The sequence below is a fragment of the Ursus arctos genome, unplaced genomic scaffold, assembly GCF_023065955.2.
Source record: "Ursus arctos isolate Adak ecotype North America unplaced genomic scaffold, UrsArc2.0 scaffold_17, whole genome shotgun sequence".
Lineage (NCBI taxonomy): Eukaryota > Metazoa > Chordata > Mammalia > Carnivora > Ursidae > Ursus > Ursus arctos.
The window spans coordinates 30,023,495-30,044,461 of NW_026622841.1; the positions used below are offsets into that span (position 1 = coordinate 30,023,495).

General features: G+C 35.9%; 1 protein-coding gene across 3 annotated transcripts in view; it reads right to left on the reverse strand.

Moving 5' to 3' along the window:
- Positions 1–277: 277 nt before the first annotated feature.
- Positions 278–20,967, reverse strand: part of PIK3C3 (phosphatidylinositol 3-kinase catalytic subunit type 3) — a 138,466-nt gene continuing 117,776 nt past the window's right edge. For 2 of the 3 annotated variants that reach the window (XM_044382970.3, XM_057313118.1), the window contains 3 exons: positions 18,344–18,434; positions 10,551–10,676; positions 7,402–9,239 (listed from right to left, as the gene is read on the reverse strand). In XM_044382970.3, coding sequence (XP_044238905.3) covers positions 9,210–9,239; positions 10,551–10,676; positions 18,344–18,434 — 247 coding nt within the window. In that variant the 3' untranslated portion in view covers positions 7,402–9,209. Of the gene's footprint in view, positions 1,099–7,401; positions 9,240–10,550; positions 10,677–18,343; positions 18,435–20,967 lie in introns of those variants that run through there. The other variant, XM_026496225.4, reaches the window with a different exon arrangement.

Here is a 20,967-nt window from a genome sequence, read left to right on the forward strand (position 1 = left end):
ATTGGATATTTAATATTTATTCAGCACTGAAAGAACGAGATAGTGTTTTTCTTCCAAAACAAAGTCACATGACTATGCCACACATTAATTTGCAAAGGTTATTATCGTGTTGCTCTTCTATTTTCGTATGTGCCCTTTTCCCAAAGTTCCATGAGGCAAAGAGGCGAGATGGATTAGCAGGACTTGAAAGACAAGAAATCATTTTGCTTAAATCAGAAAGGATATATTACATTAACAGGTCCAGTAGAGCTATTTCAAAAACCTTTTGAAAAGTAAGTTTGCATCAGAAATGTATTTATTGAAGAAAGACAATTTATGCTTACATGTATATGTAAAAATATCTTGGGCTCAACACTAAAAGCTGCTGTCATTATGACCCTTTGGCCAGTAATTCAGATGGCTACATTTGCATATCCTGCTTTATGTACTTACAAGGTAGGAGAACTGTGAACTAACCATAGTTTTCAAATAAGATATATATTTAAAAGTGAGAGAAAATGACATCTTATTTGAAGTATATGTAATTGTTGAACTGTAAAAGAATGAGCCACAATATGCAAAACTTTAAATATTACAGCTTGGGCAAAAACAAACATGAGTTGGGGGAGAAAGAGAGGGAAAGGGGGTAGGGAGAGACAAACCAAAAAAGCCCTTCTTGACTGAGACAATCCAAATTCGTAACTACTGTCCTGATGTGAAGAGATGATTAAAAAAAAAAAAAAAACCCAGGACATTTCAAACCCAAAAACTAAAATGTTTTACTTATTTCAACATAAAATTCTTCCAGAGCTCTCATAATACGTACATGATCCTGGAACAAATTTCTCAATTCTTAACTTATTAACAATGTGTACATTTGAAAATAAATATATACAATATTCCAAAACAAACCCTTCAAGACCATATTTGAGCAATGACATCCAAAGAAACAGAATTCAGGCACCATGTAACATTTAGGATATACGGTATCTTGAAGATCACAAACGTTCTCTTCCTTGTCACTTTGAAGTCTTCCTTTTAGAGGGGTTGCTTCTAAAGTAGTTTTCTTACAGAGCCAAACATCCTGATGTGCCAAATCCAGTTTCATTTTCTCCAGTACTACAAAAATCAAAAACAGATAAACAAGTAGAAAGTAATTAACTTCAATTTCACAAAGAAAGACAAACAACAGAGTCTACAGTTTTAAAAAATGCTTAGTTCTTGGCATGACATTTTTAGAGACTGAAAAGCTGTAGCTTATTCCACAGAGAGCACCCACTTCATTCCAGAACTGATCTGGAATCAAATCAAAGACAGTGGTCCCTAAAAGAACAAGGAAGTCCAGTCAGGAGTTGTGTGGGGGCCAACACATTAACAATGTTTGATATTAAAATATCAAGTAGAAATTAAAAAAAAAAAAAACCCAATGCTTTTAGTACCTGTTTTGTGCTAGGAACCCTCACAGTTACCTCAGATATTGCTTGTAAAGAGATCTGTGACACTGCACCTCTCTTCATTATCTCTCAAAATTAGCATTCAGTGAAATTCAGAGAATGCTACCCATTACTTCTGAGAACTAGCCAATACAAAAATCATCTGCAACAGTTAATGGTTGTCTTTAACGTGTACAGATGCTGCCAGTCATCGCTTTCTCAGTACGGACAACTCTGATTGTCCGGGTGAACATAACTGAACCGTCCATAACTCATGTGCCATCTTGTTCAATAAAATATATGCTGGCAATATCTCGGAGGAAATACGAATGCTGGACATGGGCAACATAATTTTGTTTCTGTGAACTTCACCTCATTATTACTCTAAGAAAAAAACATGAAGGGGGAAAAAAACTCACAGACAAATACTTGTGGGTGTGTGTGTGCATTCATGTATATGTGTAAAAATGTAAAAGATGTTGACTGATTTTAATCTGATACAATTTAAAGTGGTGATTCTAACAAGAATATGGTAAGATTCAACTTTAATGCTTTTAAGAAAAAGGTAATTTCTGATTTAAGAAGCGGTTTAAATATCTTCTAGGAGATAATATCAGAGAAAATAAAAATAAACTTCTCAAATGGTCCTTGGCAATTATATAAAATCACATACGTTTATTTGGTGCCTACTATGTGCCAGGAATGGCTCAGGTTCTGTGAGAGTCCCCATATTACTTAAGACCAAAAAAGCTGGAAGACAAAATACTCATATACAGGGTCACCACTCATACACACACAAGCACATCCAAAAGTTGGGCAATGGGTGAGGAACTCATTCCAGGCAAAGAGCAAAGGTGGACTGTTTGTGGGGCTTGAGGGGGAATACTGGGTATGAGGTAAACCAGCAGAGCTACAAAGAAGGCTCTTTTTGAAGGCTAGAGGAAGATGATTAAAATTGAAAATGTGGGTTAGAGCCAAACTGTGGAGGGTCCTCACAGACATGCTGGGAAGTCTAAATATCCTGAAAACAGTGAAAAACCACACATGTGGATACTTATGTCTGTATGTGTGGGAGAAACACTGCTACTGAACAGACGGTCTCTGATAGATCGCCTAAATACTTCAGAGCGTCTCTGTCTGTGGGGAAAAAAATCAGTAATACTATGCTGCAGAGTCAGTCCCAAAATGTTCAACTCCCTGTACATCTGATGAATTTATATAAAATGGTCTGATACAACAGCGGGTCAGGAAAACAACAGTATCACAACTAACCTTCCTAAAAGCAGTTAATGAAGCAAACAGACAAATCTTACTGTAGATTATACTCAAGTGTTTGAAAACTCACCCCACAGAAGACAAGGAAATTAAATTTCTACAGATAAAAAATAAACTGCAGGGCATTTTAGCTGAAAATTATAGGGCATTCTGCTGACTGCTGCTATTACAGTAATTACTCTTAAGACTTTAAAACATTTGTAATGTCGCAAGAGCCTGTATGATGTTTTTAAACATGGTGGGCTCTAACGGCTACTCGCACAGCAGCGCTGACTGCAGAGCGACCGGAGAGCACGTGGGCGTCACTAAAATTCACGACTGGCTTGTGGCCAACGTGCAAAATAAATGTTATCCCACATTTATCATAATTATCTGGGATTAACTGTTCCCAGTGACTCCTTTTTATATCACACTCTCTTGGCTGTTTGAACAGCTGATTTTTTTTTCTCTTGAAGGGCAGATGAAACATTAAAGAGAAAAAAGTTAAAAGATCATTTTTTTTTAATTTACAAGTATATTTTTTAAAACTTGCTACTCACAACAAAACCCACTCATCTCTAATAAATTAAAGCTTAAATATATATATCAAGAAAAACATGATTTAGAAACTACTGTCTATTTCTACAACTTAGGGTCTGGGTTTGAATCTGGGCTTCTTCCCCCTATTAACCCTGAGACCATGAGTTATTTAATCTCAGCCTTGGTTTTCTCTTCTGTAAAACAGGCCTAGTACACACCCACTTCACAGGTGTGAGGATTAAACAAGGTGATACAGAAAAAGCTCTTTATGTAATTTCTGAAACATCTATGTGTTCAATAAGCTGTAATTGTTACTATTATTGTTGTTTCTTTGTTGTTGTTGATTTTTATTCCTCCCAGGATAATTCAGATAAATTAGGAATAGATTGGGGACACAATACAATACAAAATACTAGTATTATGATATTTATTTAAGCCACTGGTCTGGGAATCATCTACATCTTTAGAAAATTATTTACTAAATTAAAAAAAAAAGCTTGTTTTTAAGAAAAAGTTCTTTTTGGCTAAAGATTTCAATACTTTTTAGTTTTGTTCAATTAATTATTTTATACTGCTGTTCTTTATTCCTAATGGTAAAAGAAGGTCCATGTGACTTCAACTCAGAAATGATGCTCTATCCTCTTCTCCTAGGGCATCTTTTGCATCTATGTGCTCTCAAGTAGAGCAGTTACAGTGCAAACATCCCACACGAGGTTTAGGTGTTAGTGTCAGCACATAATGGTAAAACAGGAGCACAAATAAAATTACTCAAAAAAAGCCAGAAGGCAACACATTACATATAGTCATCTCTCCACAAGTTGAGAACAGGGAGCTTTTCCCTTAATACTGATGCAAAAAAACCTTATTTTTTTGAGCAGCAGATGGGCCAGATGGATGGCCTGCACTTAGAAGCCCCGCTGTACAAAAGAATGAGACTCCTCAATAACTGGAATCACATGCAGCACGGCAAGATGTCATGTCATGGGAGACACCTGGGACTGCCACATCCCTGAAGGAGCTCCTCTCACACTGATTAGGACATACACTGTTCAGGAAAAACATCAGGCAGAATAACAACATCGTTTTTCTCCTTTCATTGTTTTTTGTTTTCTTTTTTAAATCACCATAAGTATATATAGTTGTAACTCTTCAGTTAAAGCCACATAATGTATGACTACACTTCATGTGCCCCTCTGCTAGGACCTGTGCTTTCCCCCTTGGACACCACGGGGGCTAATTAAGGATTCTTGTTTTCAGTATCTTGAGCTGGAACTTAGGTAAACTTTCTGAATGCCATCTGTTCTTATTGTTTTACTCTCAGTCTACAAAAAATACATCTCTAACCCTAGTTAATCTACCAAAATTCAGTTAATTAGATAATACGTACTAAGATGAATGGAAACCACACCTCACTCTCCAGCTCTCTATCATCAATCAGTGGAGAGAGAAACAGACAGGAGAAAGCAGACACAGGGCAGAAGCAGGCTGTTGTGTGAGAGATTACCATCTAAAGGCTAGTTTTAGAGCAGTAAGTGACCCAAACTAAATGACCTCTACCTTCCTGTGCAGACAAGACTAAAAAACCCTTTAAAGATCATTTCAGTGGGGACAAGAGTTCTGATGATGCAATTTCAAAGACAATGACCTAAATAAAAGTGTTTTTCAGTGGAAAATTTGTATCACTAATAGGTGGGTGTTGCTAGGCAACGAATATTGCAGTGTTTAATCTCTACCCTTCCTAGGGAATGGTATGATGGAAGAAAATAAGCCTTTTCAGCATTGCAACATAATAGTTGTATGTGGCAATTTTGTAGTCTTCTTTTAGACTATAATTTCTTTTATGCTGAAACAACTATAATTTTTGTTAACATGTATCAATCAGTTTACCTCCATTTTTAGAAAATTGTCCTATAATCCACAGTGATTAATAGGAATGCACTAAAATTAGACTAAATCAATTAGCAGTATACATCCTTATAATAAATGCTATGAGTGACCAAGAAAACAGATGTTGGTCATCCGGATTTGCACATGCATGTCTAAGTAGTACTTAGAAAATACACAGTCACTACTTAGAAAATATATAGCATTTATAAGTATGAGTTTCAAAGTGAAAATAAACTTCAGAGATTAGTTAAGAAATAGCTATGCTTCAGGGTGCCTTGATGACTCAGTCAGTTCAATCGTCCTATTTTTGATTTTGACTCAGGTCATGATCTCAGGGTCCTGGGATCCAGCCCCGCATTGGGCTCTGTGCTCAGCCCAGAGTCTGTTTGTCCCTCTCCCTCTGTCCCTTCCCCCATGCTCACTTGCTCACTATCTCTAAAATAAAAAGAACAAAATCTTAAAAAAAAAAGAAAGAACAATGCTTCTGTAATTTCATAATTTGAAAAGACCTATGTGAAGTTAAAACCATATTTAGTATCTCTTGTAACCTTCAATAACTAAACAAATTCCAATGAAATTAAACATCCTTGGGTTACTCTCATTTTGATATTGTTTCAGTTGCGCAAGAGTATAGGCACAGGTGATGAGTATAGGCAGAGGCGACATATTTAAGGAAACCAAAGATGAGACAGCATGAGCATTTCAATTCATTTCTTAGGATGTAGAATATGGTGGGAGAGTCTGGTAAAGACTTGAATTTGATAAGCTAGGAAACAACATTTTATGTGGCTCAGCCCTCTCATCTTTAAAAGGGGAGAATGTTATAACTCACTTTCGTGGTTATAGTAAGGATTATATAATGTTAAAAAATAGTGAAGCACTGTATGAAATACAAAGTTCAAATAAATAAGGTTATTGCTGTCCCAGACATGATTATCTCTCATTATAAAATGCAGCACTGAGATATGTTCTAAATATTTTGTCTACATAAATATTCATGCTGTATTAAGCCTCCACTATTCCCTGTCTAGGATGATGCTGGTGGTCTTTACATTGCTGGAATCATCCAGATATTTGCTCTAAATTCATATGCATGTTGCTATGGCCTTGATTTCCTTTTTTTCTTTTTTTTTTTTTAAAGGCAAAAGTCTGAAATTTTTGACCAAATCAGGATGAGAATCTAGGGTTTCTGATTTTTCTTTTTTTTTTTTTTTGGAAATTGTGCCTTTTATTTTAAGATTTTATTTATTTATTTGACAGAGAGACAGAGAGAGAGCACAAGCAGGGGGAGCAGCAGGCAGAGGGAGAGGCAGAAGCAGGCTCCCTGCTGAGCAAGGAGCCTGATGCGTGACTCAATCCCAGGACCCTGGGATCATGACCTGAGCTAAAGGCAGATGCCTAACCAACTGAGCCACCCAGGCACCCCTTTACGTAATAATACTTTTTTGTTATCAAGAATCTATCCTAGTCCAAGAAAGTTTGTAACAACAAAGGCCAAAGTAATTTAAAATAACTATTTATCGAGAATTTCTACATCGTATCTACCATTTTACCGAAGAACTAAAAAATAGAAACCTCAGAAAGACTTAATATTTCTTTCCAAGAAATATAATCCTCTGTTAGTTCATGCGTATATATGATCTTTCCCAAGTCTAAGTTAAGAGTACATCCACCTCTATTACCAATTTATTGGCCATATTCATATTTTCTCTGTGAATAGAAAAGGTATATGCGTTAACTCTTCATTCTGAACAATCTTCGTAATTGAACCATAAGTGCTGGGGGTTTCATTTACTTTTAATCTTTGCAATAGTCAATATAAGGTTTATACAGGGAAAGCAATTAACCTTTGTGTATCTCTGACAATAGATTAAATTTATATTAGTTTTTATCTCAATACCAATTATAGATGTGGCAACTGAGGCCCAGAGACATTGGTAAAAAAAGGTCCCTCTGTTACTACCTCCCCCAAATAAGAATGTGGTCCCTTTTTTATCTGGCCTTTTCTCTCCTTTATTTTTAATACAGGGAATTAAGAAAAATAGTCCCTCTGGGGCACCTGGGTGGCTCAGTTGGTTAAGCATCCGACTCTTGATTCTGGCTCAGGTCATGGTCTTGAGGTCATGAGATCAAGCCCCACATCGGGCTCCCTGTTCAGCAGGGAGTCTGCTTTAGATTCTCTCTCTCTTCCTCTCCCTCTGCCCCTCCCCTCCCAGCCCCAGGCACGCTCTCTCTGTAAAATAAATAAAATCTTAAAACAAAACAAAAAAAAAAAAAAGAAAGAAAGAAAAGAAAAGAAAAATAGTCCTTTTTTTTTTTTTTTAAAGATTTTATTTTATTTGACAGAGATACAGACAGCCAGCGAGAGAGGGAACACAAGCAGGGGGAGTGGGAGAGGAAGAAGGAGAGGAGCCTGATGTGGGGCTCGATCCCAGAACGCCAGGATTACGCCCTGAGCTGAAGGCAGACGCTTAACTGCTGTGCCAAGAAAAATAGTCCTTTTATTCTTAGGTTCAGTGAGCAATGCAGAATAGACATCTTATGTAAATTCCAACACAATTTCAAAACTAAAGTATAACACTGGTTCAGGGGTGCCTGGGTGGCTCAGTTGGTTAGTTAAGCATCTGCCTTCAGCTCAGATCATGACCTCAGAGACCTGGGATCAAGCCCCATGTCAGGCTCCCCACTCAGCGGAGACTCTGCTTCTCCCTCTCCTCCTCCCCATGCTTGTGCTCTCTCTCTCACTCACTTTCTCACTCTCAAATAAGTAAATAAAATCTTAAATAAATAAAGTATACCACAAGTTCATTTACAGAACTTGAAAGCTCAAACTTTAAGCTAGAGTATATAAGATAAGCGGCAGTTAAGTCTTCAAAGATGCCACATTTAATCCCTCTCCTCCAGAGTACACATTATCTCTTCTCCCTGAGAGCCGGGGCCGGCCTTCTGATTTGCTCTAAGAGGCCTGCTGCCCCTGTTTTTGTATTTCTTGGGGGGCAGCCCTCACCATGCAGGAGAACAGCAGCCTAGCTAGAGTACAGAATGGCGAGAGAAGCGTAGACAGGCCATCTGGAGGAGCAAAGTGAAGATGTGTGAAACCTTTTGGACCCTTCAGACAAACCCAATCACCAGCTAAACACAGCTGAATGAGTGAACCCACCTGACATAACAGGAAACAAAAAAGCCATGTGGCTGGGCTCTGGCTGAAATCCTGACTGGAGAATCATAAGAAGTAATAAATCATTATTGTTTTTTAAGCTAGTGAGTTCAGGTTTGTTAAACAGCTACAGACAATCTGAAATGAGGTGATCAGGCAGCAGCATTAATTTGAAGTGTGGAGTTTTAGCTCTATTATATATGGTAAATGCCCAAGAAACTAAAGGAGAAAACTGAGAAACTTGAAGTATGCAAGAAGGAAAACTCCTGCAAGAGAAATTTTTCAGCTCTAGATAAGGATAGGGCAAAATGAAATATAAATAACCAACTCTGAAGGAAATGCAAAGACACAGAAGTTAAAAATTTCTAACCTCAAGCATGTTACAACTATTTGAGTTTTAAAAAAGAAAAAAAAAGGGTGTACATACAAAAAGGGAGAGAGAAAGTAACTGGATTATGAGGGCTGTGCCAGGGAAAGTTTCAGTTACTCATAAAATAGTGGTAAGCAAGACACTGACAAGAGAACGAGTTGCAAAAATACTGGATATGGGAGTCAAAAAATTTGGGTTCAAGTCTTGGTTCAGTCCCTTGTTAGTCAATGAAGTTAGTGGAAGTCATTATCCCATTCTGGGCTTCTATACCCTATTGCTCCAAAATATCCGGCTATGCTATATGGAGATTCAGATCTACCATTAGCTAGACAAATCACGTACCATCTGAATCACAGTTTATTCTCTTGAGAAGTGACTGGTTAGGATTAAAAAGAGTTGGTCCTTGTGATAAACTATGACCCAAATTGGTGTTCTGGGAAAAGAAACTTTTTGTTAAGCAAAAAAAGAGGATAAGGTAACATTTACCAGAAGAAACTCCTTTATGTTCCTTGGATATTTTTTAAGTAGATAAGGCACTGTGCTAATAGGTGAGAAATAGATATAGCCCCATCTTCAAGAAGTTTGTATTTTAGTAGTTATAAGACAAGTATCCAAGTATCTATAAAAGAAAGCAAAATATAAGTGCAACTCATAATAAAAGTAAAAGTACTATAAATATCCAGAGGAAGATCAATCAAAGTGGCATTATGAATAGATCTCGGAGGACAGCTTGGATTTGGTAAGCAGAAGTTTACCAAAGATTTATTGTTAAGAAGATGGATGTTCTATGCTGAAGAAATGGCAGCTGCAAAGTAATCACTGAGACAGAAAAGAACAAAATATTCAGAGAGAGTGTTAGGGAAACACCTTGGAAAGCAGCTTGGAATTCAATATTCCGGAAGGCTTTGAGCTGCCAGAGAGTGGACTTCACTGTTAGGCAATGGGAAAACATTGTGCACACTGAAATTAAAAAAAAAAAAAAAAAAAGACAAGGGAAAACATTATTTTGTGAAAATATATCTGGGATATTTAGAAGGATAAAAAAATGCTTAGAGAAAAAAAAAGACTAAAACAGAAGAATTATAAAGGGTTTTAGTTATCCAAGATATCTTAAAGAACAAAAAATAGATTAAAATGTTAGTAGTCAGAAAATGATAGAAAAGGATAAAGAAATGGTTCAACTAAAAAGAAAACAAGAAACCAGTTAAACTGACAAGGCTTGGTGACAGTGGTACTAGGTGAGAGAGAAGACAAAGCAGACAGGCTTTGAGCTTGGGTGATTAGTAAAATTATTAACAGAATATGCAAAGTCAGGAAGGAGTAAGCAAGGAGAAGAGTGTGAGTGTGTGGGAGGAAAGAGGCCTAATTTTTCTGTTTGCTCACCATTTTCATAAGCATCCTCATTATGAAATTCATAATGAAACCCGTTTTAAGCCTGAGGTTTACCATCATAGGCTAGTGTGAAAAGGTCTCCCTCAGACATTTGCATGCAAGATTCTACTAACAGTAAGTCTACAGACAGACCTTTTCAGTGTGTGGTATGCACTGCTTTTCTCAGCTTCTAAACTCCTTTCCTAGCACTTCACCGTTTGTCAAAATCCAACAAGTGCTCAAGTCTCACTTGCTAAGGCCTCGGTTAGACCCAAGATCATTCTCAAGAAAGATTTACAATCACCACTGACCACAAAGGACAAATATACCTATGCTGATATTCCACAATTTAGTTAATGACTATGAAAATTTAACCGGGATGTTTTAGAGTTAATAACGTATGCAACACATTCACATCAGCTGACTGATGTCAAAAAGGCTTGACAAAGAAAACACAGAAAAGACATCATTAGCAGGAGAAAAGCATGGCTCTCCAAGGACTCTGGGGTAGGACACCGAGAAGCTGAGAGATCAATTGCACTGCCTTCAGAGCACTTACCTGGGCAAACTTGTGAATCTGCTCTACCACTGCAGCAAAGAGAGCATGGACACTTTCGTCGATCAGACTCTGCATGTAATGCACCGCCTCTTCATCAGACAGGTCCAGTCGGAATTTATCCTGAACCTATAAGGTCAGCGTAGGTTAGTCTTTTGAATGAAAAAAAAAAAAAAGGACTCAATTTGAAGAGACAGCATCAGACTGATATAGATGTTGTTACAATATATTATGACCTATTTTTATGACAAAGAAGTGATTCATAACTTACAAGAAGTTCTGAATATTATTACTGTTTTGAGTGAAGTTTATTGTTTTTGCTATATGCTCTTCACCCTTTCCTTGTTGTTTGTGAAGTATTTTTTTAAGAAAAAATAAACAGTAAATATGATTCTGCTAGGTGCTGCAAATATAAAAAAATAAACATAAATTGTTCTTTTAACTCAAAAGTGTGCTTTATTTTTTTGCATTTCTTTTTTTTCTAAAGTTTTATTTATTTAAGTAATCTCTACAACCCACATGGGGCTCAAACCAACCAAGATCAAGAGTTGTACACTCTTCTGACTGAGCCAGCCAGGCGTCCCATTTTTTTGCATTTCAAAGCTAGAACTACTGCATAAAATTTAAAGTGTGGCATATTTATTAATAATCTCCTTCACTTTATCCCTGTTACTTATTATTAAATGGATATACCAAGGTGAGATTATAGTAATATTCTCCCACACCGTTTCAATGCCTATACAAGAACAGGAACTATATCAATCACTGGCAAAATTAAGATCTTCCAAAATGTCTCCTTTCCTACAGCAATTCCTTATACTTCTGCCAAGAACTATTTCAATTGCTTTGCAGTTTCCAAAGAGAGAGGAATTTTCCTTTATTTTGTATTTAAAGTTACAGCTGATTCCCAATAACAAGAACTAGAATTTTTACTAAAATAACTAGAAAAATTAGTAGACATATATGAGAATGGTTCCTAAAAAATAAAAGCCAGTGTTACTGAATGACTACTCTGTGCAAAACACTTTACATGCAGTATTTCACCTGACTGAGGCAGACAGTATCTCCACCCCTCTAAGATGCAGAAACAGAGGCAAAGAGAATTTCTGAAGTGAACCAACCCAGAGACCCTTAACTGATGGCAAGGGTCTCATGTTTCCAATTTCATGCTACTACACATAACCATTATAACTCTACTCCTTTCTCCTCTTATAAGTGACCCAAATATACTTTTGAAAAAGCAGGCAACAAGAAAATGTTTCTAAGCAAATAAAAAGTGGTCACACTTAGTATTTCCTTTTAAGTAGAGAATTTAACTGCTAGGAAACTAAGAAGGACACAGTAGGACAACCCACGGCCTGGATCCGCACTTATCTCTTTACTAGACTGGAGGTATGCCAAATGATCCAATAACTCTGCAGCTTCAGGCTGGGGCAGTAAAAGAGAGGTGGATGTAAAGAGTGAAGGACAGTTCGGTGGAGGGACATCTAAAGGAATATCTTGAATGAACTGCTCTCCCATTTCTAAATCCCAATTAATGGCATATCTGTTCCTTGGGTTTAATCCTTTATTTTCTTTGACTTAAAAAGATGTCTGATGGGTCTGGAACTATGTTTAAGGACATCAAAAAACTATAGGGCAGGAGAATCAAAACTTTGGCCTAATTTTATCAAAACTTACATGCTTGTATAAGTGTTGCAACACAGACTATATGTATTTGGCATAGAAGGTAGATGTTATTTACCAAATATGAAAAAATCATCCTCAACTGCATATAAATGGCTGATTTGGCCTCACATATACTGACTAGGCTACTTGTTATTGTCCCATAGGTCCTTAAGGTTCTAATACTTTTCTTCAAGGTACATTCTCTCTGCTCTTCAGGTTAGAGGTTTAAGCTCTACCCATGCGTGTGCATGAAAAGACACACATAGTCTCTGACATTCCAATTAGTACTAAATATTAAATTTTGTCTTATTAGCATTTTGATGTACGCTCTTCTTGATTCCACATTCTCAGGTGTGTACAGCTATTCCCCACAGAAAACCCTGCAACACATTTCTAGACTAAACTATGCTGTCTTTCCTAAGGAGCACAGTGATTTCATTTATACCTAATCTTTACCCTTTGTCTTTCAAAGCTCAAAATACATCATTACAAGACTAATTTAACATTCATTAATAAAGAAGACTTTTGCTTAAAATAATTTAGTGTTTAGCATCTCTGAAATAAGACTAACTTTCATTAAAATAATAAAAGCAGACATTCCCTATTAAATATTTTTAATTCAAATTAATTAGAATTTTAAAAAGTTTTTCCTTGTACTCATTTCATAATAATTTAATCACAGAAGTGATTACAATGAAGGAAAAATTTTCACTCATTAGAGTGAAAGGAAGAGTTTTAATGTAAACATTATTTCCTTGCTGAGTTCATTTGATTATCTGAGCTGCATTAGAATAAAAAAAATTCCCCTACTTGAATAAAAACCAGAATTTAAAATAAAGAATAATTAAAAAGAGAAATTATAAAAATTGAACTCCCATCCAACTACTGCTAAAAGACAATCAATGCTATAATTGTTTGTAATAAGACACAGGATTAGTAAAGAAAAATAAAACCTACGTTACCAAAATTCAATGTGAGTGGATGTTACAGCTTGTATGGTTTTGCTTTTTTTTTGCTTTTTTTAGATTTTTTTAAGGTAACATATAATGCACTGTTTCATGGGTACAGGTCTGTGATTCATCAGTCTTACACAACACACAGCACTCACCACAACACATACCCTCCCCAATGTCCATTACCCAGCCACCCCTTCCCTCCCACAGCTTTTGTTTTAATAAACAAACCTTGTAGGCACCAAAAGTAATTTAATTTTACAGGTCATTTGAAATCGATCTTCAGACAATTTGTAGCTGTTTATAATTATATATATATATATATATATATATATATATAAAATTTTATATGTTATGTATATATTTATATATATTTACATATAAATATATTTATATTTATCTATACATATATAAATATATAAATTGTATATTATACATTATATATGTAATATATATTTATTATTATATATTATTATACATAAATATATTATGTAATTATTATATAAATAATATTTATTATATATTATATTATAATTATTAATACTTGATTATATTAATTATATATTAATATTTATATATAATATATAATATATTGTTAGTATTATATATTAATATATTATATTATATGTTATATATGATATATTAATATATTATGTTAATTATATTATATATAAATAATATTATATAACTATATTATTATATAATTATTATATTATATATAAATATTACATATTATTACATATACATAAATATTTATATATAAATATATGTATAGATAAATATATATATAATTTGTTTGTTTTAAAGTTTAGTTAAAAATCAATTTAGAGAGGGGTGCCTGGGTGACTCAGTTAGGTGTCTGCCTTTGGGTCAGGTCATGGTCCCAGGGTCTTGGGATAGAGCCCAGCATCTGGCTCCCTGCTCAGCGGGAAGTCTTCTTCTCTCTCCCTCTCCCTTTGCCTCTCCCCTGGCTCATGCCCTCTCACTCTCAAATAAAGAAATAAAATTTGTAAAAAATCAATTTAGAGAAAGAACGCATTCATTTATTCTTCACCACAAAATAGTATTACCTTATTAAATTACTCTAAACAAACTTATTACCACAGTTTAAAAGATTTCCTTATTACTGGTTTAAAAAAAAACACACACACAAATGAAAAGGCACTGACTGCCAAGGGGTCATGTTTATCCATTAAACTCTTCTCTCTATCCCCTCCGCATTTTTTTTTTTAAAAGAGACTCACCTGTATCAAAAACTAAGAAAATTTAAAACTCCCTAAAGATAGGCAATTGCCTTTTATCAATGCACTCTTCCTAGTAACAAAGTTAATAATATGCTAGAGAATACAATTTTTCTTTTTTTTTTTAATTGAAGTATAGTCAACACACAATGTTACATTAGTTTCTGAATACACACATTTTTTATCTCAAATATTTTAACTTTCCTTTATTCACCAGGACAATCTACAGGAGTTGACTAAGAAGTCTTATTTACATACCACAGGTTCATAAGCTATCCCCTTTTAATTTATTCAGAAAGAGCTGACACACCCTGCTTCGTGAGCCTTTCCTGGCCACAAATTTTAAAATTTCCAAAATCAATGCCAACTCAACTTTTCATTTTCCTCTCTCACTTTTTTCTCTAAACACTAATCACGATTAGTATGTTATATATTTTACTTACTTTATCCTGTTTCTTTTCTGTTTCCCTTATTAGAAGGTAAGCTCCATGAGGGTGGAAAATTTTGTTTTATTATTACTATAACTCAAGCACTAAGACAGTGCTTGACACACAGTAAATAGCTCAATAAATAGTACTATTTATCAAAATAAATAACTCTTCAAAAAAAAAAAACTAGTATGATCTGTTTGCCCATTTTTGGAAATTAGTCTATCCACCATGCTTTAGTTATACTAGCACATAACACTTTGCTTTATATCAATATGCATTATTTTTATTAGACTACTTGGATAACTTTGGTCTAAATTATTAAAAGGATTAAAGCAACTTTTGTGCAAGCTTCCCATGGCAAAGAGCAGCACACTAACCTACTACTACCAGGTACTTAATGTTTGTGATTGATGATCATATAAATAAATCTGATTAACAAAAATACCATGTGTCCCATATATAAATATTCAATTTCCAAAAAATTAAAACACAACTGATATATACTAAATTAAGTTATGGAGACAAGAAAATACTGTTGCATTTTGTTATGATTACTCAAATAATTTAAATAATCTGTACTTTTCTCAGCCTCAAATGTGCTACTCTATTTCCCTAGTTGGTTTCCAGTCATGAGGTCAACACAAAAATTTCCCAAGTGGTAAGACTTTGAAGTAGTGTTAGCAACTGTTATTTCAACAGGTATAAAAATCTATACTTCTTTAAAAATGAAATATATGACACAAATTTTAGCCTATTCCAGCATAACTTTCCAATATTATTATGACTTTACTGTCAAGTTTATGTTGCAAATAATTACTTCATATTCTTAATAAAAGAGGAGAAAGCAAAGAAACCCTTTAATGAAATATCCTTTTGAGTAGATATATGATGAAATACCTTTTTTTCCCAAGGTTCACATAAGTGAAATTAGACTAACAGCTAAGGAGTACCAGTCTAAAGAAAAATAACTAACGCGCATGCTTTTTTTTTTTTTCCTTCACAAAATAAACTGCCTTGTGTGTTAAAAGATAGTGCAGCTAACATAGCTGTAACAAAAGGGCACTGTCCTTAAACAATAAAATCAATTATTTTCTAAAAGAGAAACAGAAACATAACAAAAGATCTAATAAGAACAAGAACAACATAACTACCAGAAGAAACTGGAAGACTCAGTTTAACAAATACTGCTAGAGAACTTTCAAAATTGACTTTTGAACATGAGTGAAATCAGGGAAGAGTGACTACATGACCAGAGATAAATGGATTTAAAATACACAACAAGGGGCGCCTGGGTGGCACAGCGGTTAAGCGTCTGCCTTCGGCTCAGGGTGTGGTCCCGGCGTTATGGGATGGAGCCCCACATCAGGCCCCTCTGCTGGGAGCCTGCTTCTTCCTCTCCCACTCCCCCTGCTTGTGTTCCCTCTCTCGCTGGCTATCTCTATCTCTGTCGAATAAATAAATAAAATCTTTAAAAAAAAAAAAAAGGGGCGCCTGGGTGGCACAGCGGTTAAGCGCCTGCCTTCGGCTCAGGGTGTGGTCCCGGCGTTATGGGATCGAGCCCCACATCAGGCCCCTCTGCTGGGAGCCTGCTTCTTCCTCTCCCACTCCCCCTGCTTGTGTTCCCTCTCTCGCTGGCTGTCTCTATCTCTGTTGAATAAATAAATAAAATCTTTAAAAAAATAAAATAAAATAAAATAAAATAAAATAAAATAAAATAAAATAAAATAAAATACACAACAAAACAAGTCCTGAATATATCAATGCAAAAAAAGGGGGGGGCAACAATATTTGGAATCTAGTGCACCCATCAATTACAGCCAAGGAACTTTTCATTAACCAACTATATTTCTTGATGAATGAGCTTTAGTCAATAAATAAAAAATAAATGACAAAAAGGAAGTCATGCCAAAAACCAGTGTGATAGCTAGTCTATTTCCTATGGGGAGAAGGGATTTTACTGAAACAGTGCTTGCTGGATAAAATAATAAATGAAGCATAATTTTCTTAAATAGCTCAACAATAAAATATTTCCATTAAAACCCCCTCTCAATATTTGTGATAGATTTATAAAACTAGGTAAAAGAAATTCTTATTTATGTTTGCAATGGTCTGAATATTTGCGCCCTCCTCCCCGCAAATCCATGTTGAGATACTAATGCCCAATGTGAAAGATACTAGGGTAGAGCTCTTGGGAGGTGCTTAAGTCATGACAGTGGAACCCCTATAGAAGAAATCACATGGAGCTCCCTAGCACTTCTGCCAGATGAAGATACAAGAAGACTTCAACCCAAAGAGGGCTCTCACCTGACCATACTGGCGCCCTCATCTTGGACTTCTAGATTCCCAAACTATGAGAAATAAATTTCTGTTGTTTATAAGGCATCCATTCTCTGGTACTTTGTTATAGCAGCACAAATGGACTAAGACAATGCTCAATCCAGAGGAAACTTTCTAATAATGTTCAGAGTCCATTATGTCAGAAGTCAGAGCTTTTTGGTCCCAATTATTACTTTTATCCCTCACAGAGACTCCATCTCTGAGACTGTTACTGTCCTTTAGTAATTATTTACTTCTGCAAGGCAAAAAGCTATACTATCTTTCAAGTTCAATACTGATAATCACACTGATATTGAAGATCATCTTAAGTTATCTTTGGATTAAAAAAACTGCTTTCAGAGGGCACGTATTATGATGAGCACCAGGTGTTATATTCAACTAATGAATCACTGAACATTAAATCGAAAACTAATGATGTACTATACCTTGGCTAACTGAATTTAAATTAAAAAAATAAATAAATAATAAATTTAAAAAATAAAAATAAAAAAATAAATTAAATTGTGCTTTCTACTTACTACCTCCTACCTCCCCTCCCCTCACCGAATCAGAGAATCAGAAGCTAATCCAGACAAAAATCTTCAAATCTGCCACCCTTCCTCCCATCTCTTGTCAGAATTCATGGTACAACAACTCTGAATCACTGTTCATCTATACAAAGACTATCCTTTTTTCTTTTCCTTGTACGTCGAGTTAAACGGCAGTTCTCTACTCTGCTGACACAGTAAGAAACCCCTGTAACCAAGGATATGGATAGGAAGGATAAAAAATGGTCTTTTCTCCTAGTTAGGATTATAATATTTTGTCTCTGATCTTTAGCATGCACGGTCTAGGAGTGCAAGAATCAGATATCCTATCAGGAGTATTAAAGAAGAGCTAAACTTTCTAGGGAATAAAAAAAAACAGGGGTAGTAGTAGTAAGCTTTCTCTGTAGATACATCAATGACCTAGTCATGTGACTGTGGGTATGAACAGAACTGGCTGCAGGGACCAGAGAAGCTGTTGCATTCTGGAAGGTGAAAAAATTATACAAAAGGTCTCTTTCTTAATTTATGTTACTTCAGAGCCTAGAGTCAAGGACATCAAGAGGAAATGAGTTATTAAAACCTTAACGTCCTTTATATATGAAAAGTAGACTATGATACCTGACAATGTACAAAAATTACCTTTTTCACAGTCTTATCTGGTTCAAGAGCAATATCTGGAATGTTTGCATCCACCATCAGGGAAAACAAGTTCAAAATCAGGTTAGAATACCTAAAGAAGAGTGGGAAAGAAAAAAAAATAGCAATGTGTTAGACTTCTGGAGTTCCTTCTCCTGTCAAGAATACTCCTAGAAGCAGTTGTACCTGGATCTTTACTATAACTCTTCCAGAATACAGAATGTGCCATTATCAGTTGGTCTCAATGAAAAGCAAGCTTTGAAAAAGTATCTTATTCTGGGGTCTCGATATAATGCCCTTTCTATGTCTCGCACTACGGGATAAACTTTTGAAGTAGTCATCTAATGTCATTCATTTCATTCTTACATAAGGATATTCTTTTTAGGAGAAATCTAAGGAGATTCCACTTTATACCTAATTAGCATTTACTAAACACTGAAGAACTGTCTTTGCTAGATGATATCAAGAATCTGCTACCTTAAGACCACCTCAGTGTGTCACGGCTAAAGGAATGAAAGAGATATACAGTCATCCCACTAATCATTCAGGAATATCCCTCCAGGGCTATTAATCACCATTCTAGGAACTACGGCAGCTCATCTGGATATAAGCAATCCTAAATGAAGGAGAAAATAGCTAGTACTCAATTAAAGATAGGTTAGATATATAAATAATACCATCTTTGGACTATGCTGGCCCTATAGGAACTAAAGGTTTATCCTCACCAATGCTCAAACTCTTCTACTTCCTCTCCCTCTAAAAAGAATGGTATGACTCCAAATGTTCATATCCAGAAGTGGAGCCTTGTGGGGAAGGTATAAGTGTATCCTGGGCATAATCCACCTCCTGCTCCAGAACATTCTTCCCTTACACAGTTATAATTTTTCTGGATGGCCCCTTCTTAGAACTGTAGCGATAGAAGAGATTCAGGTTTGACTTTGGGGACGGATGTGAGTAAATGAAGCTTTGTTTTTAGGCAATAAAGGCTTTTAGCTGATCTCAGTAAAAGTATCAACAAGTACCCTCCATGTCTTCTCTAGGGATGGAGATCAGGCATTAGGTGATACAGGACCTCTATGCTAGCCATCTACTTATGCATTATATAAAAAGGCACAAGTTGGCAGAAGTAGCCAACAAGGCAAAAAGAAAACAGAGGAGTGGGTTACATCAAATCTAAGAAAGGTTTTCAGGAACAAAGGAGTGCTCAACTGTGTCAAAGATGCTAGGAAGCAAAGCGGCCACTAGATTTGGTATAGGTAACTGTATATCTTGATAAAATTAGTTTTAATAGCAGAGTAGGGCTGGAAGTCTTACTGGAGAAGGCTGAAGGAAGAAAAGGAGGCAAGTTAGTGGAGACAGCGAGAATTGACCTTTTTAAAGCAGATGGGTTGTGAAAGAGAATAAAGAACTACAGCAGGAGTACAATGTCTAGTGATACCCCTGCCTACTTCCCACTAGACGCCAGTGGTACTCACCCAGTTGTGACAACCAAAACTGTCTGTGGACATTGCAAAATGTGCTTTGGGGGAAAGGGTAGTGTAAAATAGGTCAAACTGAGAACCACTATTTAAAACTAATGGTGCGAACACCGTGGCTGCTGGCTTTTCTTTAGTAACATACAGCTGTTGCACTGCATGAAATAGGAAGACACACAGTTCTGATTAGAGATGAAGGGTCAGCAGGTGAGGTTACAGGACTGGATAAAAATGTGTAAGAAAGTTGAGAGAGAAGGGCAGTGATCATAGTTTGAGGCCATAAAATTCAGTGGGGAAAAGAGAAAAGTGAGACTATAAGGTAGATTTTATATGGTGGAATGGCAACAAGACTGGATCTATCAATGAGGTTGCAGACTTCCAGGAATGAGTATAATGCAAAAATTAGCTGTAAGGACAGATGTTGGTCAGAGAGTGGAAAGCTTGTGATTGAGATTTTGGAGGGGTAAATTAATGGTACTGATGAGAGGGAGTGGACAAGGTTGGCTCTATAGGAAGAGAACAAGGCCCTCAGACATCAGGTCATGGCTGGAGCATTCAATGTCTGAATGGTGAAATCACAGCAGCAGTCATGAAGAAGGCAACACAAGTTTTCAAGAAACAGAGTGTGATGGGGAGATACACAATAGGTAGCAGTGGGGAGAATATCTATTGGTGTGATCTCATGGTATGTGTGCTTACACTTTTCTTCTTTAAGCAAGCAAGGAAAGAAATGGTTTGGAAGTTGCAATAGGGACCAAGGAGGGCACCAAGCTTTGAGAAAGGTAGGACATGGAAATCAAGAAGATCCACTTGAGAGGGCTGCAAGGACCATGCATGGTATCAGCACAGTACAGCCAGCTGCTATGTATTATGTCATGAAAAAAATATGCTCTTTCAATGAACCCTCAATTATTTGCACTCTGCTCTGCTGACTATACAGTTTTTCCCAATCTTGCCATAAGGGAATCTCAGGAATACATCATAGGGTAGACACACAGAGTAACACAAGGAGGGGAAAACAAGGCTCAATTTTGAAAAGGATATTTCAGAGGTTCTCAAAACTGGCTGCCCATTAGACTCACCTGGGAGCTTCTTAAAAATATTAATTCCTAAGTCCAATCCCAGACCAAGCAAATTTGATAGGCCTCAAAG